Source organism: Strix uralensis, chromosome 27, assembly GCF_047716275.1.
Source record: "Strix uralensis isolate ZFMK-TIS-50842 chromosome 27, bStrUra1, whole genome shotgun sequence".
Classification (NCBI taxonomy): Eukaryota; Metazoa; Chordata; class Aves; order Strigiformes; family Strigidae; genus Strix; species Strix uralensis.
Window position 1 is genome coordinate 3,105,201 of NC_133998.1, and position 24,944 is coordinate 3,130,144.

At 46.1% G+C, this 24,944-nt stretch overlaps 1 protein-coding gene across 7 annotated transcripts in view; it reads left to right on the plus strand.

Moving 5' to 3' along the window:
* The first annotated feature begins 11,384 nt into the window (after positions 1-11,384).
* The window catches only part of RFX2 (regulatory factor X2), a 60,706-nt gene continuing 47,146 nt past the window's right edge, over positions 11,385-24,944 (plus strand). For 5 of the 7 annotated variants that reach the window (XM_074851495.1, XM_074851496.1, XM_074851502.1 and 2 more), the window contains exons 1-2: positions 11,443-11,497; positions 13,533-13,594. In XM_074851495.1, the coding sequence (XP_074707596.1) occupies positions 13,540-13,594 (55 nt within the window). In that variant the 5' untranslated portion in view covers positions 11,443-11,497; positions 13,533-13,539. Of the gene's footprint in view, positions 11,498-13,532; positions 13,595-24,944 lie in introns of all 7 variants that reach the window. The other 2 variants (XM_074851498.1, XM_074851505.1) reach the window with 2 other exon arrangements.

The window sequence follows — 24,944 nt, forward strand, 5'->3', positions numbered from 1 at the left end:
TGAATTTTCATGCTGTCAAAACTGTAACCAGCACGAGATAGGTATACTGGCAGGAGGGGGGGGGGAGAAAAAAAAGCATTAAATACATGTCTTAGTTGTGCATTTGTTGGCTACAGAGAGGAGAGACAAGGGAAGAAAAGTATAATAGTATCTACTGTCTGCATGGACATTTTCAGTCTCTGGGACTTCAAAGGGAATCAGGGCCAGTTTCTCATCTGATGCCAATCAACGCAGCTCTGCAGAAGCAGCCGTGTCCTGTGGCGTGAGATCAACATCCAAAGCCAAGCTCTGCATTTGACAGTAAGGGAGAAGATAAGCAAGCAGAGTGCCTCGGTGTTTGCCTCTGTAAAGCAGACCTAATTGAAATGCATTGCCTAAATGACCAGCCCATGTTAGAGTGTTAACACAGGTTATCCAAATAAAATAGTCAAATACTAGCATAAAGTTATAATTTTAGTTTGACACAGGTTTGAAGAACTGTCATGTCTGCTGCCCTTAGAAAGTCACAAAGTGTCAGAGCTGGGGAAGAGTTCTTGGTTACAGAGTTTGACTGTGGCCCAAGCTTCCAGAAGATACCAGGCAAATACAGAGTATTCACAGAATCACAGAATCATCTCGGTTGGAAAGGACCTTGAAGCTCCTCCAGTCCAACCATGAACCTCACCCTGACCGTTCCCAACTCCACCAGATCCCTCAGCGCTGGGTCAACCCGACTCTTCAACCCCTCCAAGGATGGGGACTCCCCCCCTGCCCTGGGCAGCCCATTCCAACGCCCAACAACCCCTTCTGCAAAGAAATCCTTCCTAAGAGCCAGTCTGACCCTGCCCTGGCGCAGCTTGAGGCCATTCCCTCTTGTCCTGGCGCTGGTTCCTTGGCTCAAGAGACTCATCCCCCCTCTCTGCACCCTCCTTTCAGGGAGTTGGAGAGGGCCAGGAGGTCTCCCCTCAGCCTCCTCTTCTCCAGACTAAACCCCCCCAGTTCCCTCAGCCGCTCCCCATCAGACCTGTGCTCCAGACCCTGCACCAGCTCCGTTGCCCTTCTCTGGACACGCTCGAGTCATTCAATGGCCTTTTTGGAATGAGGGGCCCAAAACTGAACCCACTCATCGAGGTGCGGCCTCACCAGTGCCGAGCACAGGGGTAAGATCTCTTCCCTGTCCCTGAACCTTCTCCTCTGAAGATGCCTTTCCATTACAGAGTCACTCTTATAACAATAACAGTTTCACATTACCTTTAAATTGTGCTTGTGACACAAGATTGTGAGAGAGGGGGAGATGGCTGCAGGTTAAGCAGCCTCGAGCTCTAACACAGGCCAAGGGCAGACCAAAAACTTCATAGAACCTATTTTGTTCCTGTTGTTAAATTTTATGGTGAGGATACCCAGATATTGCATCAGGTTGAAAATGCAGATACATGCGTGATTTCGATAAACCTCCAGTTAATAGTCTGCCTGGATCACCTACGTATGACAGCAGCATCTTGGTTGTCTATGCCTGTGACGTTACAGCTTGTTGACTGCTGTGATATATGTCACCTTTTACTGAGTGTAGACACACTCCTGGAGGTATTTAAAAGACATGTAGACGTGGCACTTAGGGACATGGTTTAGTGGTGGACTTGGTAGTGTTAGCTTAACAGTTGGACTCTATGATCTTAAGGGTCTTTTCCAACCTAAATTATTCTGTGATGCCTTCACGTTTCTGTCCTGCCTTGACATTTGCAGGTATTTAACATGCTGCAGCAGAAGACTAAGGTGGAGGAAGATGCCATCAAGGACAGAGGTGTCCCTCACAAGACAAGAGCAGTAGGATAAGTGCCTTGACAAGGCCCACGATAAATGCAGATTAGGGCCACGGTGCTTTAGGCTTGTGTCTGTCAAATCATGCAACTGTGGTTAGAAATGCTGGTGTACAGACAGCACATTTCTTCCTGACAGGGGTTAGTTTGTCAAGCGAGGCACAGGCTAGCTGCTGCCAAGAGCTACGTCCTTCTTCATCTTGGCCACAGGTTTCCCGTGCCCTACAGAACATCACGCCGCTTTCTGGTGAAACAGAAGACATTCCATTTACAAGTTCTTTCCTACCTCAAGCAAAGAATCATCTCTTCATACAGCTGTGGACACCTCTTCATACAGCTGTGGACACAGAGAGAGAATGGAAAGTTTCTTCTTCAGCTTAATCATTCCCCATATGGAACAAGTCATATCTGCCCACTGAAATGACCCAAGACAGTTTACACAACTTTTTACTTTTATGACCCTTCCCGTCCAGCCCTGGCATTGGGTCTGAAAGCTATTTTGGGCTAGTGTTCCTCTGATAATGCTCACAAATTTACAACTCCAGAGTCACTAGTAGCAAGTGACTCAACCCAAGATGTAGTTGCACCTCAGGACATTGACTTGAAAGATAAGGGGACGAGGGGGGCAATACACTATTTCAGCAATTTCCACATGAAGTTCAACAAGAGGAGAATGAACGCACGGAGAAAATATGTGGTATTTTCCTGGTAAACACGTGGTCACAAGGAAGGAAGGGAGACAGAAGTGTCCGTTTATAGCATAGTCATTTCTAAACTTGAACAGGTCATGTTGTCTTTCCCACCAAGGACTTGCAACATCTTTCTGGTCATGTGAAAGGGTCCACAGCAAATAGGTGTAGGTCCCCCCCAAAAAAAGCAACAAACCAAAACCCCCACATGCAACAACAACAGAAAAAAGACACACACACACACACTAAAATCCCACACCAAATTAAGTTCTAGATTCACATCCAACTCTCGAGTGTCACAAATCAACACAGCTTCAACAAAGCCAAGGACTCTTCACCAGAACACACCAGCTGATAGCGGACCTTTATCTGCCTCTGCCTATAATAACATGATTCTTCGGCAGTTTTGTTCTCATCAATAAAACTGGAGCAAAAAGTATTTGCCCTGCCTGTCATAGACACAAACACCTTTTGATTTTTTTAAATACTCATTGAAACCTGCACACTAGTGGATTTTGAAACAACACAGTATAGGCGAAGGCTGTCCATTGTTTTACGCAACGTGCAAACTATAGCATGTGGCATATGCATTTATAAAGCGTGAAAGGCAGTGGAGAATTAGAATTTCTAGCCTATATAATAATTTAGTTTGATGCTAGATATCACCTCTTTGGAGGTCTTGCCTATATCCTCTGAACCTTAAAGCTAAAAGCAAATTGCAGTGCCATTTATGCCCACAGGTAATTCCACTTTTGAAAAAGACTTTTGTGGAAAGCCATTTGCTCCAAAATGAGATGCATACAGAAGTGACGTGTGGAAGAAGGGAGTTGTTTCCAGCAGCTCAGAAAAAAAACCAAACAGCTGCATCCCTGGAACTTCAATAAACAAGATGATTACATTTTTTCTCTTGCTGCTGTAAGATGAGGACAGCGGGCTTGCTTCCCCACTCCCAAGCCAAGGGACTGCGTTGCAACGGTGTCATGATGTTTACCAGGCAGATCTAGCCCAAATCAGACAAGGCCGTGCCTTGTCTGTCCTCCCTGTTTAAACTGTGTTGTAACCAGGAAAGGGATGAATGTGTAACCAGAGTAAGAGATAGCAACACGGAAACATGGTCTATCACTTGGTGACACAGAGTCCAGATGCCATTCTGTGTGCTGTGAGACAACACGAGCAGGGAAGTTGCTGATGATGGTTGACTGCAGTTGGAATGTGGCGCACCTGTAATTTGGTCTGAAATGTTAATAATCCACAGGGCTACTTAATGTTTTTCTGTGTTTTTTAAACATAAACTCACTGTAGTAAAAAAAAGTTACAGAGAACTTTAAAATGCTCACAGTCATGAGCATGTTGAACTTCCCCATACGAACAAGCTGAACCTTTCTGTTTAATATTCAGGTTCCAAACTGCTGTAAGACTTCAACTTTTTGCCCCAGTTCAGGATGGAAGAAGTGACCTGAAACGCTGAAAACATTCACAAGGTAGGCAGATAGAAAGTGTTTGTCCTCCCACAGTCTGGTTTTCAGACTAATTCCACCCCAGCTTACCTAGTGTGCGTGTTACGCTCCACCAGCCACATGGTCTCTGCCCTATTGCTCATCCATCCCACAGGACAACCAGCAACGCCCATACGGCCACTGCAGCACAGTTCTCAGTGGTGATTTTTTTGTAGAAGAAAATTGTCCCTCATCCGATGGCTCCAGGAAATCACGCTATAGCAGTTAAAGTAGTTACTAGCTCTCGTTGTCCCCCCTTTACCTTAGCTGTTGCAGTCACAGCTCAGCCTCAGCTCAGCTCAGCCTCATTTTGCTGCTGGTTGAGGCTACAAAGCCAGGCTTTGCATGGAGGTGGCCACAGCAAAAGCACACACACCTTTCTCTTGGCACTGCTGGGTGTGTGAATGGCTTTTGGCGGAGATCTGGAATGGAAAGGTGAGGACAGGCATGGCAGTTCACTACAGCCTGTCCATCAAGACCACATCTCCCTTACAGAATCACAGAATCACAGAATCAACTAGGTTGGAAAGGACCTTGAAGATCATCTAGTCCAACCTTTAACCTAACACTGCCAGTTCCCATCTACACCATATCTCTCAGCGCTATGTCGACCCTACTCTTAAACACCTCCAGGGATGGGGACTCCACCACCTCCCTGGGCAATTCATTCCACTGCCTAATAACCCGTTCTGTAAAGAAATACTTCCTGACATCTAGTCTAAACCTTCCCTGGCGCAACTTGAGGCCATTCCCTCTTGTCCTATCGCTTGTTACTTGGTTAAAGAGGCTCATCCCCAGCTCTCTGCACCCTCCTTTCAGACAGCTGTAGAGGGCGATGAGGTCTCCCCTCAGCCTCCTCTTCTCCAGACTAAACCCCCCCAGTTCCCTCAGCCGCTCCCCATCAGACCTGTGCTCCAGACCCTGCACCAGCTCCGTTGCCCTTTTCTGGACACGCTCAAGTAATTCAATGTCCTTTTTGTAGTGAGGGGCCTTAAATACAGCTGAAGCTGTTTCTGCGATCCTTCTTCCAGCAGGCCGCTGGTACAGAAACCCAACAGCTCTTCCCACCTACCTGAGCGCAGTCAGGCGTCTTAAACAGCGGATCACACCACTGTCAGATCCAGCAGACGAGGAGTGAAGTTCTCATCCCAAACTACTACCCACACCTGCTGATTATCAGCCCTGCAGATTCGCTGTTGCACAAGTGTTTGCTAAATCATTGCAGACAAAAGCAACTGATATGGCTTAAATCATGGAAATCAGTTGTCTAAATTAGGGGAGCTGATTTTGCCTGATAGCAATTTTGGTGATCATTTCTCAACTTCACTGTTGGTAACATGCACCTCCAAAACGCACAAGAAGGTGGTGTGAATTTAGGGCGGTAATTTTTCCACCAGCGTGTGCATATCTGGGATGCAAACAGCCTTAGTGTAAGCCACAAAAAGAGGTGGTTTGAGCTGATTTTGCATGGCTGCAGACTGGGCGGTGGGCACACATGCTGTTCTGCCAGGAGAGAAGTGGGGGAAAATAACCCTACCTATTAGGAGACAACAAACTGATGAAGGTGTAACATCTTCAACCTCTTCAACAACCTCAACAGAAGTTGTCTGTTGCTAATATTAACTAGAAAAAAGAACCCCAAAACAGGACTTTTTTTGCCAGCATAGCTGCATTCACGCAGTGCGTTTTTGGAAGCAGTGGTAGTAACAGCTTGGAGGTAAGGGATTTGTGTTTGGGATTTCTTTTTCTGCACTCCAGAGAACATTGCTGCACTGACTAAATGTGGAAATATAAACTAGATCCTCCTTGGCTTCACCCCTAGCAGGTATCATTGATGATCTCAAGGAACCTTGAGCAGCTCAAGACAGTTGAAGCCCCCCATGAGGACCAGGACCTGCAAACACAAAGCTGCTCCTTCCTGTCTGTAGAGTCCTCCTGGTCAGGCAGCCTGTAACAAACACCTACGACAATGCCACCCTTACCCACCTCCTCTTTAATTTTCACCCATCCCCAGGTGAGCTCCTTCCTAAAGAGCCTGTATCTCCCGGTTGCAGCACTCTGGTCATGGGATCCATCCCACCATGTCTCCGTGATCCCACCCAGATGGTGGCCCTGCAGCTGCACGCAGGTCTCCAGCTCCTCAGGTTTATTCCTCATGCTGCTGGCACAGGCACCTCAGACAGGCATCCCAGTGCCTTGGCTTTCTAGAAATGGTTTGGGGGATTTCTCCACGACGGTGCCTTATAAGCACTTATTTGCTCACACGCGAATGCTGAAGGTGGCACCACTTAAGCTGTTTTGTTGATTTTGGTTTCCCTTCCCATCACATCACCCAGGCCCTTTGCTTGTTGACCTTGTCTGTCACTCTCTCCCAGGCTGCTGGTTGCTCTGTCCCTCCCCATTGTTCTTAGTGCCTGTGGTTAGCTGGGGAAAAGGGGGAGACTCATTTAAACTCACTGCCCTAGAAAAGCTGTTCTGCATTGTGCAGGACGTCCATTGAAACCTTATGTCAGGGCTAGTCAGTCATTGAGAGTTTAATTATACAGACGTTGCCTCCATACAAAAGTTGTGTTGACATAAGCTATATTGATTTAGTTATATCAATATGACTCTCTTTGATTATGTCCAAGTGTGGACACATCCTCCTCTAGCTTCTGCGAACTGTGAACACTACAGCTCCCCACGAGGTGTGGCACATATAAACCCACATACACTGGGTTTTCCATGACCGTATTCAGTACTTTTTGCAGAATTTCCATGCAGCTACGGCCAAACCAAACAGATAACACTCCAGATAAATGCTTAGTCCTTTAATTCCACTCAGTGGAAATTTCCAGGGTGAGAGGGAAGAGAGCATTTGCGTTTCTAGCTGTGCTAAAAACTTGTTAGGGGGAAGACAAAAAGTTGAGAGGAGTAACCTCTTCAAAGTCCATGTCCTCAAAACGGCGAGTCAGAAAGCCCTTGCCAGGGACTGTTTATACTGTGGTAAAAGGGACAGAGAGAGCCACCAGTTCAGGCTCCTTATATTTTGCACCTGATGCACTGGGATCACTCAGCAGTAAAATACAGCACGGAAGGGGCACAGAAAGCTTTCAGGTAGGAAAGTGCTGCGTGGGTTGGTACTTGTATAAAAATAGGGATTCTCCCCATTAAATCTGGCTGAACACAAGCAAACTTTTTTTTAAGCAAAAAACCTCAAAGGCAATTTTTTGTTTGGGTTTTGTTTTAATTCTCTGGGAATTTTTTCATTTTTTCAGTAAAACAATTCAAGGGAATAGCTTCATTTAAGGTTTCATTACCAGCAACAAAAACAACGGTATTTTTCACAGATAAACACGAAATTCCAAAGGATCCCACTACCTTTGCAGGGCATTTTCTTCCATCAAAAAACTAGTTTTTATCAAAATCTCCCTTTCGTGAAATAAAGTCAAACGGATCCTTTGAGCGGGATTGGATTTTAGCTGAATTCCAGTTTGCTTTGAGGAACGTGCCCTCCTGTGGGTATCTGTTACAGCTGCAGCAAACACGCTCCTTTGCGAGCAGGCGTAGTTTCTTCTCTTCCTTTACGAGCAGCTTGCTTAAATAAGGCTCCTTCCCCCAGACCCACCTCGATACCGTCCAGGCTGAGGGGGATGAGATCTGGTTTATGCAACAGGTTGCAAGAAACAAGGAGAAATGAATTCCAGTGATCAGCTTGACTCAAGAGGTGACAGACAGGTCCCTAATTAAAAATAACAGCCCTGTGATTACTCCCTAGGTTCCCAGGAGGGGACTGGCTAACTTCCAAGGTTTGTAGGACTTTATCAAAGATTGTGTGATGGGCATTATCAAGAATTTCAGGGTAGTGCTGGCAGAGTACAACAAAACAGGGAACCTCTGCTTTGGGTTTCATACAAGAATTGACACTTTGGAAAGAACAAGAGCATATCCAAACGTGTTTTCCATTTCTTTTGCAGAGGTACAGATGCCATGCAGCGGAGAGGCGTGCCCTAAAAACTAAAGTGGTAACAGCCCTGCAACCACACATCGCAGGTGGTACTAAACCGGGAAGAACTGCAGGCACTTCTGAAGGATTTCATTAAGCTCTCAGTAAATTTGAACGATGAAGCAAAATAAACAGGACGCAATTCAGTATGGCCAAATGCAAAATATGGTGCTTAAGCAGCAATAAGTGACCACAGTATTGCAGGATCAAAAATAGTTATTATGCAGTGCTTCTGTAGGAAAGGCCTGGGTTTTTCTTACAGGAAAACCAGAGGGTTAATTTAGAAAACAAAAGATTGAGGGAAGAAATGAGAACTATCTTCAAACACATCAGAAGGAGATATTAAGAAAAAGATATTGGTCTCCATTTCCCATGGTAAAGGCGGATGTTTATGTGCATTAGATGACCTCAATAACAATTCCATCTCTGTTTTCTGTTTTACTATTTATTAAGCAATGACACCCTCACCTGTGTGAGAGACCTGTCATTTGTCTCCCTCGTCTGAGTGGGATGTGACAACCTGAAAGCTGACCTTGTTAAATATCCTTGGCTGAAGGGTCCACAACCCATTAAGACAGTGACTTATTTTTCTTTGGAGCTTCTCAAAATCTCAGCTGGCATGTCCTTGGTGCTCAGACACACAACTCTGTGAATTTTTCCAGTATAACTCTCGCAGTAACCTATTGAAAGCAGGTGTACTAACCCCAAGTCTGCGGACAGACCAAACGCTAACCAGCAAGTCCAGTCTCTCCAGTTTATATCACCTCACTCAGTCACTTTCTCTCCGTCTCTCCTTTTTCCAGTTACTCCTTTCCTGATATGTTAGGTAAGAAAACTAATAATCCTGCGGCATTTGGAGCTGGCTGTGTTATTGGAGTCTCCATGGGTACAAATTCCACACACTTCCTTGGCTTAGGCTGGGACATACTTCTCAGAAAACGTTACAGAAAAATACATCATAAAAGCTTTTTATTGCATGTCAATAAGGTGATCCTTGAAATCTTGAGATGTCTGACAGGGATTTTTCAAAGCAATTGAAAAGTGCACGTGGTGATTCTGCTGGGTTTAAACAGGGGGGAAAAACCCAACAAAACCCCCACAAACGAAAGTATTCTGTAAAGCTTTGTAAAAAATGCTGCTTTCCTTGGCAGCACCTGCCTTCAAAAACCATAGAGAAGAACTGAGACCAATCTAGAGCACGTATTGGTTTTCATTATGCAGCCCTTACTGCCAGAATTAAAATAAACAAGAGAGGATGTGGGGAGCGGAGCACCTCCCTCTTCTGTGACTAAAGCAAGTGTCTTAGCCACTTCAGATCTATCAGTCATTTCAAACTTAAAAGAAATACCCATGATATAGGACTGGGTTAACTCTGCATGGGTCAGGCCAGCTCTGAAGCAGCAAGGTTGATGTGTGTTGGTGGGAGATGTAGTTACCCACAATAAGAGGAAGGACACATCCCCACTTGTTTTTAAAGCTATTCCCTCCATTCATAATTTCTTCTTGAGGAGCAAAACTGTATTTAACCTTAACCACAAAGCCATGACCAGGCTCATCATCACCATCATACTATCAGGACTCTCTGGTCGCAAACAAAACCTCTTAGAATTTGAACAGCGGAACCATCTTAACTTTCAAATAGGTTTGGATTTGTCACCTATTATAAATGCAAGGTGAAAAAGAGAAAAATCACATTAATAGCAGTGTCAGTGTTTCCTTCTCTCTTCTCAGGGACAGACACAAAACAGCCTGCATGAAATGCCAGAAAACCAGAGAATTTGGCCATTCTTTGCAAAAAGACTGCGACAAGATGGCTCAGCATGAGCTGGGGTTCTTGCAACTACTTAATATTCATTTCCAAGGGAGTTGCTTTAACCACCTGGAAAGGTCTGTACATGCTGATTTGTTTTTATAGGAATCCAGAGGAGCATCCCAACCCTGAAGGAGCAGAATTTGTCATGCTCACAACAAAAAGCCTGTTTCCCCCCCCCAAAAATGAAGGAATAAAGGCCATCCTTATGGATAGATTTTACTCTGTATGTATTCAGGACACCCACCACTGCCTTGCTAGTGAGGCCAGGCAGGCATGTCCAGACTGGAAATGTAAGTCTGAGGCTACAAATCCCCTTCTTCACACAGCATGATCTTTTGAGTCTCTCCTGGTCACTCAGGGAAGGGCTTTCAAGGAAACTCCACCTGAAATCTGCTGCGTTTCCAGCCTGAACCGCTTCCAGGAGGGCAGAGGATGTCTGTGCTGGGTAACACCGACTCCCACCGCAGGTGTGGCGGGGATGTTCATTTACAGGGAGAAAGCGTAGAACCTTTTGCAATTCTCTGCGTCCAGAGACTATAGTTTAGGCTTTTTTTGCTCTCCACCACCAACATAAAAACATCAGCTACATCTTCCCACCCATAAGCAGGTGCTACGTGGGTTTTCCCAGGTGCAGTATCCCGAAGCCTTGTGGTGCTGCACATGTGCAAAGATACGTTATCTGTGGGTGACCGGATTCTGCACATTTTCCGGCCGAGCGCGGGCGCTGGGAGCCGTTCCCCAGTTGCTGGCAGCTGGCAGACGGCTCCTCCGGACTCGCTCCGGCTCCACACGGAGCTCACCAGAAAATGTGTGGCTGCTGCAGCCGTTTGGGGTTAGAGCCCAGCGTTTTGTGGACTTAGCCCGTTCCTTAAAACCCGTGATGGATGCTCCATCAGGAAGCACTTGCTGTTAGACGGATAATTTTATGTCACGGGATAACGATGCTGCTTCTATCCGTACCCATCGCATCCCCCAAACGAACTCCAAATGCTGCCGGGGCCCCATTTCACCTGCCAAAATTTGCATTCACCCCAGGCCCCTGTTTCTCCATCAGCTCCCATCCACACCCCCCCCCCCCCCCCCCCCCTTTGTTGGCTGTGACTTCGCAGCCGGTCGCTATGGAAACGGTTTGATGTCGTGGGGAACTGGGAGCTCGGGGAGGGAGAAACCAGCGGCAACTGGGAGAAACCCCGAGCCCGCCCGCGTGCCGACCGGATTCGCGCCGTTGCCCAGGAGTCAAGGGGAACTTTTAAATATTTAATAGAGGAAAAAATTAACTTTTTTCCCCAATCTAGAAGCGCGGGGCTCACACAGTCACCGCTTTTCTCCCCCCCCACCCCCCCCCCGCGCGCCCTGTGTCACGCACCCGCCCCGCCCCGCGCTGAAGCGCCAAAGCGCGCGCCAACTCTCCGCCCCGCCCCTTCCCTGCCGCCATTGGTCCATCCCCAAAACGTCCCGCCCCTCCGACGACAGACAGCCGGCGCGCCAATAGCAGGTGGCGCCGCGCGGGGCACGCCCCCACGTCCCGCCCTCCGGCGGCGGAGTGGGCGGGGCCGGGCGGTGACGTGAGGGGAGAGGGTAGCAACAGTTGCCTCGAGACCCGGCGCCAGGCGCCATAGTGACCGTAGCCCTGGAGACTGTTACTTGCCAACGGGAGCAACGCGCGGCCCCGGCGGCCGGAGCCCAGCGCAGCCCGCGACGCCCGGCGGGGAGGGCAGGTGAGCGGGGGCGCGGCGACCCGCCGGGGTTGGGGAGGGGGGGGGAGGACAGCGGGGCCGCCCGCTGAGGGGGGGTCCCGCCCGCTGAGGGGGCCCGCGGCGGGGTGGCTGGGGGGACACACACACGCGCGCGAGTCGCTTCGCGGCCGCCGCGGGGGGGGGGGGGCGGCGGAGGACGCGGGGACACACACACACATCCCCCCACCCCCCGTCCCGGCCCTCCGCCCCGGCCGCAGGTTCCCCGCCTCGCAACGCTTCCCCGGTATCCGCCGCCCCACGGGGCCGCCCGGGGCTGAGGGCGCTCCCCGCGCCGCCCCCGGAAAGTTGGGAGCGGCGTCGCGCCCGGGCGGAGCGGGGGAGGCGACACCCCCCTCCCTCCCCGCCGTGCCGCTGCCCGGGGGCACCGCCCGGAGCCCGGCGGTCCCCGCTCCGCGCCCTGCCCGGGGAACGGGAGGCCAAACCGCCCCCCTCCGGCGTGGCGGGGCGGGTGGCGGCCCCGGCGGGGTCGCCGCATCCCTCCCGCCGTAACGAACTTCTTCCCGGCTCGCTTGCTTTTCTTTTTTTTCTTGAACTCCCTGCTCGGAGCATCAGGTTTGGTTGGGAACGAGCGTTCAGGAACAAACCGCGGCTGCTACAGAGCCCGGCAGGCTCCGTGTGTCCCCCCCACCCCGCGGCGGTGGGGGCCTGCAAGTACTGGTGAGAGTTGGGAAGCGGGGACCCAGCCGGGCAGCCCCCCCGCCGCCGTGCTCAGGACCTTGCACACCCCTCGTGGTGTCTCCGCTTTCCCCCGAGCACTTCTCCTGGTTTTACCGGGCGGCGGGGAGAGTTGATTTCAGCTCCAGTTTATCCCTTTCGTTTGCCAGAGCACTGAAATCCCAGCACTTGCTTTCTTGTTGGTCTTAGAAACGAGCGAAAATTGCAGTGACACCTATTTTTAAGCATCTGCCGTCTATTCTTGACTTGGTTTCTCCTGTTTGTTTTGAATAAAGTATGTTGTAAAACAAGACTCATCCCCTGTTAAAGCAGGATTTTGAGTATGTGCCTATTTCAAGCGTGAGTTCCTGCAGTCTGATTAAATCTTTCCATTCTTTTTACTTAGATGCTATTTTTTTTTTTTTTTGGTTTTGCTACTGAAAGAAGCAAATCTTACTAATTAAAGAGCAAAGTGGAATAAATAATAATCTTATTAAATCTACTTCATGTGTTTGAGCTTGGAATGTCCTTAAACTGACCGTGCTCAGCTTCAGATTCATTTGTTAGTCAATGCTTTTTTCATCTGCTTCTGCCCAAACTTTTCATCTCCCCATCTCGGTTAACAATGATTTGAGAACAGGGAGTAATTGCTGGCTTAAAAAAAGAAGAAAAATAAGTCTTAAAATAGAAAACTTAAGCTCCCAAAGACTGGGGTTCCTTCTTTGCTGTTTGGCTTTTTGGTGTGAGTTTGCTTCGGTCAGTTTAAGAGGAGTTCAGTTAAAGCTGCACATCTAGAGGAAGGGGAGGCATCTTGGAAGGCCCTCTCATGGTCACTCTCGTGTTGAGGGAGTCCAGGATGAGCAAAGTTTGACTTCTAGAAGTCAGGTGAGGAAAAACCACACTTGTAGGACCAAATTGTGGATACTGTGGATATCTAACATTGGGACTGGGATGTGGTGGCTCCAACATTGACTCTCGTTGTTTCATTTTGAAAATCTTAGTTCATTTTTTTTTTAAAAAAACAACGCATCCAGCTGGTTCTTTACCTCTGACTATTGCTGTCCCAAGGGATGTGAAATTTATTTGTATTTTGTGACATGTTCTGCATTTGCCTTTCAGTGTATACAGTTGTGGGCGTGCTCTGGTTTTTTTTTTGTTTTAAGCCTTTAGAGTTCATGTTCTCAAAGCTGTTCATGTCCCTGTGAGGTTTGGAAATACCTTTTTAAATGGAATCTAGCTTCTCAGGTAACTACAGGATCTCAGCCTTAAGGGTGAAAGTGCACGCAAAAGCAAGCGAGGGGTTGACAACTGGAATTTCTTTGTCCCCACTTGCTTTCTGCAGAACGGGAATGATCCCAGCGCATTCGTGGATAAGAGCATCCGCTGCCACAGAGCAGGAGCCAGGTCTGTCAGACTTCACATGGGGCTCCCACAGACAGTCCCTGCTTTGCATTTCCCTGCTGTGCCATTTGCATCTCATGAATTCCTCTCGTAGTACCGTGTCCCTCTCCTGGGGCCCTGCGTGCCAGCGCCAGCTCTGTTCACCGTGGAAGGGTCCGAGCGAGTGCAAAATCCCAACGCTGTGCTACAGCAACCGGAGAGGGTGTAAGACACGCAGGCAACTCGCTGGGTGCCGTGACCGTGGCCTAGTGCTGCAAATTCTCCCCTAGCAACAGATCTGCCCCCTCAAGGAGCGTTTTGTAGGTTTAGCATATAAGTTTGTAGGTTTAGCATATAATTTTGTAGGTTTGGCCTATAAATGGAGGCCCATCTTCATCAAGGGACTTTGGTGCCACGTGTCTTGTTGAGGGGTGGGAGGGAGGGGGTTGCCCATCTCAAGACTTAAGCCTGAGTGCAGTCTAGGGAGAGTAGCCGTTAAATGATGTGTTATGTACGTGAAGGTACATTAAAAATACACTTGCTGTATAGTTTTGCATGTGTACATCTGAAATGGTAATTTAAGGCCGTAATTGTTGAAGGCATGAGCAGCCAGTGTCACGGATGTTGTGTGTCCTGGGTAAATCCTCCAGCTGAGACTATTCATTGCCACTAAAAGTCACCTCTGTACTTGTTACCCTCTCTGTCACAAAACGTCTTCAGGGCTGCCATAAATGTAAAGCCTCAGTCAGCGGTTAATAACTGTAGCTTTTCCCAGCTCCATCGCAGTAAAATAGATGGCGCCAGTCATTGTCTTTAAATAGTCTCATGCTTGTAACACCTCAGAGCATTGACAGCTGTTATGTTTAATCACAACATGTTTTCGCTTTTAATACGGGCCTGTAAACATAGCTGTTTTAATGTATTCTAGCATATTTTCCTTGTTCAGTTTTAGTACTCTAGAGCTAAAAGCGTCCTGCAGCGTGCGGAGTCACAGCGCGGGGAGGGCAGTGCTGATTCAACAGGCTTATCTTACCCCTCGGCTTCTCAGCCAAAGTTTCTGCTGGAGGCTGCCGAGTTATATTTAAACCAAGTTTTCCCCTCTTTCCCTCCCTCAAAACAAATGCCGTCGCAGTTAACGTCGGGCCGCCCGCCAGCTGGAGCGAAGCGCTGCCCGGACCAGCGTGCCAGGGCTTGCCGTGGGTGCTGCGGGGAGGAGAGGAGCTGCCTCACCTCCCCCTGTGTCAGTGCACGCAGCTCCGTGAGCCGGGATTATGTTTCTGATATTTGAAACATATGCAAGGTTTCTTTCCGTAATCTGCGCTTTGAGACTCGGTATTTTGTCTTATTTGGACTGGCAGTTCTTTACTCCTGTGTTCAAACATTCACAAATCCACCTTATTGTCTAAGAATGTGCTGGCTTTCTCACGTTAGGTTGTTTCTGTCTAAGTAGCATATGAACTAATTATGCCATAAATACGTAAACAGACAACAAAACATTTCTTCAGCGCAAGCCACGTACCCATTAATACGCTGAACAAAGAAGAATCTTTTTGTACGAGGCACTATCTACAGAAAATCACTTTTTTTTACACAGGCAGCGCGGAGGCAGTTCTTGCAGTGCCCATCAGTACACAAACTGTTTTCAGTTAAGGGGGAAAGGGAAAAAAAAAAACACCCCACCTTCAGTTTTGGGCCATGTTTTTGATGAAAGATGGCTATGTTGCATTTCCCCCAGCTAAAACAGAACAACTAGAAAAGTTTAAATTTGTGTAATTCGGCTGACTTGCTAAAACAATATTTAGTGATGTGCAGACATGTGATTTCATGTCAATGAATGCGAAAATCTTCTGATGATATTCTTACTCACGACACTGGGGGGTTAAGCAGTATCTATCCAGCATTAAAGTTACAAGGAGTATTTCAAACTGCAACAGGAGTCCTCCCAAATAGAACTTCATAAACTGTTTTGTTTTGTTGATCTGGTATTACACCAGAGTTAAGAGCTGTAGAAATGCCAAATGAAGGCAATTGATAAGCTTGCTTGTTTTCCTAAATTAGATTTCTATTAAGATATTAAGAATTTGTTTTTCTGAGCTTAATAAATGCCTCAGCACAGTATAAATGTGTCGTAGCAGCGAAGCTTTGAAAGAGATTAACAACTGAACATTGCAGTTGCTTTCAAAGAAACAGGTCACAGAATGCTGTGCCAGTGATGACTTTATACAAAGCAAATACAAAAATATTTTAGATTCTTTGTTTCCTTGTCCCAAACCAATACTCTGCTGAAGGAAATCCTCAGTATCTCTAGCAAGAAGCTGACAGAAGTAATAATTGCATTGACTGCCACGGTATTCCTCACTGATGCATCATTTAGTTAATTGATGTATATTATGACTGTCCAGTCTCCACAAATTTTTTCTGTTTGAGGTGGTTCTTTGGCTTTATGCGCAGGAATGTCTGAATGCGTATGAGGACAAACGACAGCAGGTACCTGTGTGTAGGCTATGATGAAGACCAGCAGTTTGAGGCACGTCCCTGTCTTCTGGGGCAGAGTGACTTCATGCTCTGACTTCTTCAGGGCATCTCTAGTTTATACGAGGTCTCTAGTCCTTACAGAGAAAATGCAGAACATAACCAGAAACAAAGCGAAAGCGGGAGGCAAGAAGGCTTCTATGGATGCCACCATGTCCAAGGTGCGTGTAGCAGCGTCTCTCCGTGGAGATCAGCAGGAGTTGTCCTGCCGCCCCTCTCGGGGCAGCCCAAGCGGAGCCGACAGAAGCACTTTCCTGTTGCTCGCTGCATCTACGCCCTGAATTTTGCTACCGTACATAGTGCCGAAGGGGTGTGTTTCTTTTCTGTGCCCTTGCCAGCTGACGCTGTTCTGCTGTGAGAAATTCACAGTGTGGGTCAGGGTTTCCAAACCGCTGCTTGCTCAGCTGTCCTCACAGGAAGGATTTGCGTTGTACTGTGGTACGTGGCAGCAAGCTCCGGGCTTTGGGGCAGGAGACCTGTCTCCAGTCCTGCTGCCTCCCCTTGGTCTCTTGGTGTTGTACACAGATAGAGATGTTTGCATGGGAAATTGTATTTTCCTCATCCCTTCTAGAGAAGCGGTTCATGGCTGGATTTACTTTTCTCCCGTGCAGTTTTGGAGTGTGCACGGGCAGACACGTGCTGCAAACCCGTGCGGCTTCTCCTTCGCGGGCCTGTTACGGATGAGTGAATCCTTGTAAAGTCCACGTGACATGAGTGAATCTGGGGGTAAAGAAAGATGGTTCTGTCTTCGCTGAATTTTGCAAGTGCCCAACTCGTCTGGAAGCGCTAGCATGAAACCAGTACTGAACCTGTGTGGTGATGCACCAGTTATTCAGGAGTTTGTCTGGGATTATGTGGTTGGTGGTTCTTTGAGGTTAACACAAGGCAAAGGGCCCCGCTGAACTGAGCCCGTAATTAAGGATGCTCCTTCTTTTGGAGATGTCAGCAGTTGAGACTGACAAGAAGCATCGGGGGAAGAGGAGAGAAAGGAAAAGGCGCGGGTGGAATGATTATAAGCAAACAACCTAAGCATAATAAGCAATTTCCTTAGCTGCCACCTAGTTAGTCATTGCGAGACTATTCTTTAGTATCAGCTTAAGATCCCATTGCCACCATGACAACCCTGGAACTATTCTGGATAATTTCTGTCTTAACACACAGCTGATCAAACATTCACCTTGCTTTGGGAATTATATTCGTTCTTCTAACCTCTGGTGGAGGCTATCGGGGGTGTAGGGAGTTCAGTGGGTTTTAGAAGAAGGAACCTCATGCTGACAGGTAGAACCCCTAGACTGGCCTGTCTTTGTGTAGCTGAGCAGGTGCACTTTGCAACCACTTTTTTTTTCTTCTTTTTTCCTAAAACAGTGCTACAGTGATTAGAGAAACCAGGACACCGAGCATTTAATTTTTATTATAATCATGTACATCCAGCAGCCCTAGACTGCGATGCAGTGATGGCCTAATACAACACTGGTCGAAGTTATTCTAGTCACTTGATTTGGAAAGGTGATTTACAGTGGATGCAGTGTCTTCTAGAATGGCACAGTCTAGATGATCTGAGCACGTTGCATCTGAAGACAGCTTTTGCACAGAGGATTTCCCATGTTTTGGTGCTCACAGAACTAGATGCCGACGTAGTTGAGCTCTAATTGGCTCATGTGAAAAGGCCTTTTTCTTTTCCCTGCTTGGCTTTCTCCAAGATCTGATCCTGAGCTGAACCCGTGCTTGGTGATGTGTGGGCTGGATTAGTGCTTCTTGTGCCTAGGGGACAGGTTCAGAGGGCTTTACAGTCTGGTAATGGACAATTTCACAATTAGACAATTTCTTAAGTATCCTTTACTCGGTGTATAAACAAGGCTGTGGGACTGGTTAACAAGGCACAGGGACAGTAACTCTGAATGCAGATGGCATTCCTCTCCCCATCGCCTCACTGCCGTGGTGGAAGAGGGTTTCAGCAGTGCCCAGGGACAGAGCTGAGTCTCCACGTGGACAAAGCCAGGCTTTGCTGAGAAGGCAGCCTGTCCTTGCCAGGCAGTGTGTCGCTGTCTCCCACGGGTGAGTGTGCCTGTTCTTCACTGCTCGGCCCAACCTCTCCAGTCTGCTGCAACTGAGGCTGCCACTGGAGAAGGGAAGCAAAAGGAGGCACCTGGAGATGTGTGTGATTAGGTGGACAGAGAGCCTGTCTCCACGCAGCCAGGGGATGCTTGTGGGACACAGGGCTGACGGACAGATTCTGCGCAGAGCTGGATATTCCAGTCAGTTCAGCCAGATGTGGGGCCTTTCTGGCAAGCAGGCAGGAGTCTTGTATTTTCTCTTACCCAGACTGTGTTCAGTAAACAGAATTTGTGCACAGTCTCTGATAAGATGAAGCTTGCAGAAAGCTGGGAGGAAGCAAGTGCTGAGATAAGACCAACCTCTCAGTGTGTTGTAGGTACACTGTCAGTGTTGTCACCTCGCTGGTCTGTGCAAGAACATCCTTCTTTCTCCTCCCTCCTCCCAAGCTGTCTTGGATGGTACAGTTAAAAAAACAACTTGAAATCCATCTCTGGGCTGTGAAACATGGGGGTATATGTGAATGGACTACTTCTGTCTAATTTATCTTCAGTCCTTGCATTTAAACAAAATATGTGCTGTTTAAACCCCAACTCCCTTCCCCCCAAAAGAAGATGAAATGCAGATCTTTTCAAATATTCATGACCTTAAATGACCAATCATGGGAGGAAATTTTTCTTCAGTAGGTACAGATAATAAGAGAAATAATGGCTTCTGGTCACCAAGCTAATCTTCAGAGCTTCCTTCTTCCTAGCAAATATTTATTCTTCTTAATATGATAGATGTGCACCATTGTTCAGAAGACTTGCACCTGCCAGGAAAATGAAATATCCCTCACCCAGGTCCTAAAACCCTTGAAGAAACTGGGGTTTGCCTGCAGGTTACCTGTCCTTCACAGTTGTTTGAACTCAGAATGGAGATTTTTCTATATTAATTACCTTCCCCCAAACCGTAAATATAAGGCTCACCCTTCATGTTTTAGGCATCAGCTCTGTTACATTCATCTGCAGAGGCTGACAACCTGCAGCACTCTGGAGCCAGGCACTGCAAAAACAAAGGTTGTTCATGGCGTAGCCTAGAGATCTCTTGGTGTCAATGTTTTCCTTTAGGAATAGCATTTGCTGTGGTAGTTTCCATAAGATTGCTCCCAACACCGTGATCAGATAATGTTCACCGGATAGGAGCCCCTGGCAGGCAGGAAGCACTTAGGTGCTTAGAACTGCTGCTTGCTGTGCTAATAAATGGACTTATTTAAATTTCAGAGTATTGTCTTCTGTGCTGCAACCATTAGAGATAATTGTGTAAGGTAAGGAGTTGAGCCAGATAATTCATGTTTCAAATTTTATTGGAGCAGCAAAAGTGGTTTTTGATTCTTACCACTCATGTTTTCCACATTTTCATTCTTCCCAGTCTAGGTGCTGCTCAGAACTTAATCTTTAAAAACAAACAGACAGAAACCAAGAAAAATACCCCAACTTGTTTTTAGAGAAAGAGCGCAGTCAACATTTCTGTAACATTTAATAAACTATGTATTCCCAGAGGTTTACCTGGCTACCGAAATTTTGAGTCAGTTCCTTATTTAATCTTCCTTGAGGTAGAGGCACTGAGTAGAAGTAGCTTCTTTTAGACTTATTATCTAATAGTAGTTAAAAAGCATGAATGTCTGAGCTGTTACAGTGCCAGGAAGCCCCACCATACCCTGATAATCCCTTATCCTGGTGCAGTGGGGGCTGGTCTCTGCCCCAAAGTACTCACAGGGGTTTCATGGGAGAGGCAGATTGTTTTACGACAAAGATGGGGGTTAATTGGGTGCTGGCAGAGTGTTTTATCCGTCACAGAAATCTCCTCTGCAGTCCCCATCCAAGACATTCCAGTGTGATGCCTCATCAGCTGCTGCTGCGTCATCTCCGTACTGTTGGGAAGGGCTGTCGCCACAGCCTTTCGTTACTAGGGAAGAGCCCGAGGTGCCTTCAAGTGAAGGATCTTTAGGTTATTTAAGATACATAACCCTTCTAGAGATCAGCTTTGCTGAGACAAACCGCTCCCCTGTGCCTTCGTGGAGGCAACGCGTGACGTGTGAGCTGTCATGTTGGTGCTTAATAAACTACCAACTAATTTTTAGAGTTGATTTTTGGGAGTCAATATTCTGATTCTTACCAGGGTGTGAGGACAGAGCACACACAAGTATGGGCCAGGCAGTGCCTTTCTGTTTATTCCACTGTATCTATTGTCATGGTGGCTTACAGCTGAGCCGGGTAGTGGGCTGCGGAATAAGTTTCTCCTAAATACAAACTGTGGACCGGGTACTTTTCCGCATCTTTTCCGTGGATGCAATCACTCAGAAAAACATGATCTGCCTTATTGCAATGCTCAGGAATTTTTAAGTCCCCTACTGCAGCCCCACAGGGAAATGGGCTTTGTCTTTAGCTCCACAGGTACCATGCAAGCTCTGTCTTCATATCTCACTTGTAAAAAGCACATTTCCTTGATGGGGACTGAAAGGAGACATTTTAATATCAAAACATCTGAGGGTATGCCTGTCACAGTAAAATCTCTGTATGTTTATGCAGGCCCTGGGGCTTTATCTATATCTGTGTATGTGGAGATACATGCATTTTTTTTATATACACACACACGTATATAAAATTATACCTATATATGTACATTATGATAGAGTAGTTCCAGGAGTGCGCCACACTGAAGGATGTTTATTCCACATTTCTGATGCACCTCCTTGCCTCCAGACCCAGTCCTCGCAGGGGTTTCCATGCCACCTTAGACTCTCCTGTAGAATTGTGCTCTGAGGCATAAATTAGTCTCTGATCTAGCAAGTCCCATCTTTTTCTGATCCAGAATCCACATCTATTGGTACTTCAGAGTCTGTCTGGGAAGCTCTGCCTTATTTGCTCTCTGCTTTCATTTCCATTTCCCCTTAGGGAAAAATTCAATACCTGCCTTTTTTCCAGGAGCTAGAAAGTTGAGATGGGTAGACTTGTAAGGATTAATATTTGTAAACTGCTTTGAAATCCTCAAGTGATTGCTGCTTTACTCACTGATCAAAATCACATACGTATTTTTTGGGGTGGTGTCGTTATTAAAGGTCTTTTCCAACCTAAATTATTCTATGATTCTCCATCTGCTTCATGCCCTCTCAGAACACTTTATGCAGAGACACTTGCCTTTTACCCTCTCAACACCAAGAACGGGGATGTGTGCTGCACGGCTCTGGCTGCTCTGGGTCCTCTTAAGAGAAGCACTCGATGCTGTTGCTGGCTTCTCTTTGCTCCCCTGGATGTGCATGGGCACAGTCCTCCAGGAGAAACAGCTACTTGGTGGATCTTCCTCCCACAGTTTGCTCTCCCTTCTTCAGAGGGCTGGCAGTCTTGCAGGGTGCTGGCTAGTGAAGATGCAGAAACCATGCTCAGAGCCATGTTTTGGTCCTGAAAAACTGAGAGAGGGAAAACAGCTAACCAACTCCTGGAGAAATTATTTAATTAGATAAATGCTTTTGGGGAAGAGAGTCATTAGGGGATTTCACGCTGAAATGATGCCAGTGTCATTCTTCAGGCTGTTTTACAATCCCAGTGAACGCACGTGTAGAGTGCTCTCAAAAAGTGAAATTTTGGAACAAAAATATTTGGGAAGATGAACTGTAGGTGAGCTAAACTCTGTTCTTCCACGTTGCCCTGTTTGCGGTACCCGATGAGAAATACAGGATAGTTTCAGTGACACTCCCTCTCTTTGCACATTTCAAGAGACAATTTATGTTTCTGAATTTTTCCAGCTGTATTCTAACCTCATGTCCTTAAAACTCAAGCTTTTTTCTTAAATGCCACCAAATAACTAAATTAATACATCATACGTTGCAATTCTTATTCATGTTCCCTGAAGAATTACTTAATACTTTGGTGATGAGTCTCTTATTACTCTATCCTTAAGGAATTTTTGTGATCGCTTTCATTTTGGCAAATACACGGTTGAATTTATATTACGATGTTGGACAACAAAATGTTCCACAGTGAACATTTTGAATGCATCTCTTGATTTCTGACTACTTTCTTCATATATGAGGATTGAATTACATGATTAGATACAACATTATGCAGTATTTCCTGGAGAAAAATAAATTGTGGATGAATTTCTACTTTACACTCTGGCTTATAGCCATCCTGGGTTGATAGTGAACTGAAAGTTGGCAAGAACTGACAGCTTGTAGCCTCTCTGCACTAATTTTTTATACCTTTTTCTCTATCAGGTTTATAAAACTTTTACTAATTTTCTTGCATCACAAGGTTAAGGGTTGAGCTACTTCCTGTTCCCTGGAAGCAAGATTTTCCCCCAAATCAGCAGTAGCGTATGCTGACCAGTTAAAGAAGGTATGTAATAATATGGTCCAATAATGTAATAACAGAGGATTTTAATTTTTAAGTCTTCTTAAGTCTTAAAGTAACTCAAACTTAAGTCTGAGTAAGAGAAATCTTACTCAGCTGGGTGCAGTGAGTTAACTGCGTTATTCCTTTGAGAAAATAGTGTGTTGAAAACCTATTTTGGAAGGTAAACTAATCTCTGTACTGATGCCATTTTATAACAACAGTGGGTGTTTTCCCACCTGCAGAAGCACAGACAGCGTTCTCCCCTGGAGACACTTGTGCACACATTCGCGGAACTGGAGATCGAGGTTGCAAACACAATATTTGTAAAAAATGTCTTTTTTTTTTTTTTTCTTCTTTGCAAATGGCTGCTGGCATCATTGCTGTAACTGCCTTTTCCTAGAGACAACAATGTCTCTTGTGAACTTAATATAAACTGCTTGTAGTACTCCTTTGAGTCCATTTCTTGAACTGTATCTTTGAAAGATCCCTCTGTAGCTTTGTGTCAGTGTTGGAGGGTGAGCCAGCTGACTTTTTTGTTATATAGTGATGGTGGGAGAAAAAATCTGATGTGAATACTCAGCTGAACAATGTGCATTATTTCTACTGGAGTGCTTTTTGCCTGAGCAACGTAAGTGCAGATGCAGAGAAGATGATGGTGTTTTCTTTTTTCCCTCCATCTGTAGAAAGTAGAACTTCTCCATCGAGAAAATTAGATTTTTTAAAACTTCTGTTAATGTCTTGATGGTATGTACTCCTCTGACCTATACCACTGAACTAAACCCATTCACTTTTGATTTATAACATGCTAAATGAGAACAGAAGCTGACCCTTCTGTTCTGGAAGATTGAACTGGAAATTCGGGATTAACAAAATCTACTTTTTTGCCTTTGAAACAGGCAGATGGGATCCTTTAACATATCATTTGCTAAAGTTTATTTTGACTGAAGTCTGATGTCAAGTAGCATCCCCAGCAAATATTTAAGAATAAAATACCATATTGCTGACTTACGACTCTGTTGCTGTTGGTTTAAACTAACTATGGTTATAAAATCACTCGTATTGGCAAAGGTTCTGATAGCACAGCCGTAGTTGTTTGTATATAGGATTTTAAACCAGTTGTATTTTCTGCTATTACGTTAATGCAAAGCATGTTTTGACATCTTCCCCTTAGCTCCCTGACTAAACTGTCTGGGTTTGGAATTCTGTCTGGCTGCACTGAGGAAACTCTTCCCTCTATTCCCCACCTGAATCTCTTCTCGGTAAATAAAGGAGCCACTGAAAAGGTTAACTGTTTTTAAAGAAAACAAATCATTCTGCTTTTAAAGTTGGCAGTGCAATGGTCTTTACTGGCTACCTGCTGAACTGAGGCTCTCCAGAGGTGTTGGAAGCTGCTTCTAAAATGCTTCAAGTTCTTTGAAGCATGTTTGGCTCATAAATACCTACAGCTCATAGCCCATGAGAGACCTATGAGTCACAGAGTAGGAGTTAGGAAAGGGTCAAGTTATGGATGTTGTAGAAATCCCAATCCCAATACTTCAAGTAACAGAGTAAACTGTGATGCTTCATTTGACAGTGCTCCTCGACCTCTCTTCTCTCCCCTTCACAAATGTCTTTTTTCCCTTCTTTGTCTATTTGGGGAAGAACGCTACAAATGGGATTTATTCTGAAACGGTGAGATTAGTGTTAGCTTGTATCTTCTGGCTTTCTTTTTAAAGACAAGTTTATGCAATTCAGTCAATGAAAGGAAAATTAAGAGGGAGCGGTAATGGGTCGATAGCTAAACAATTCATAATTTAACAAGAAAAAAAAAGTGAATCGCTGATACCGTTGGAAGATATGAATGCTGACTGATTCCTCGTATGCTTCTGAAGCTGTGCAGCTCAGACAGGAGAATCAGTTTGAGGTGATTTAATCAAGCCACCCGAGCAATCTCTCTTACGGAAAAAATCCACTGAAAGCTTCACAGCCCACACAGAGGAGCAGGGTCTTGGCTCTTAATGCCTCAGACTGATCTCCCTCTGCTTCAGATAATGACAAATCTTCATTGTTCTTTGCAGCAGAATAAGGGCGAAAAGTTGCTGCTGATAGTTCAGAGTAATTCAGTGTTTCCTGCGTTTTGCTTTTTTGTAAAAACCAGAATGGATCGATGCTTCAGGCAATTCTGGAGGATGCTTAAAACCGCAGTGCTGGAGGCACGGGTGTTCCAGCTCGGACAACACCCTTGCACCAGCTCTTCAGCTGTTCTGGAAATAAAATAATCTGCTCCTGGTTTTTGTAGCTTTGATACAAAAGTCTTTTAAGTCAGCTGCGGTGTCACTGTCAGAGAGGTTGCTCATGACAGTAACAAGTTTTGTTAATCCTTGCACTGTTAATTAGGCTCTTTGTGTGAATTTGCAAACATCTGGGTGACCAAGGGA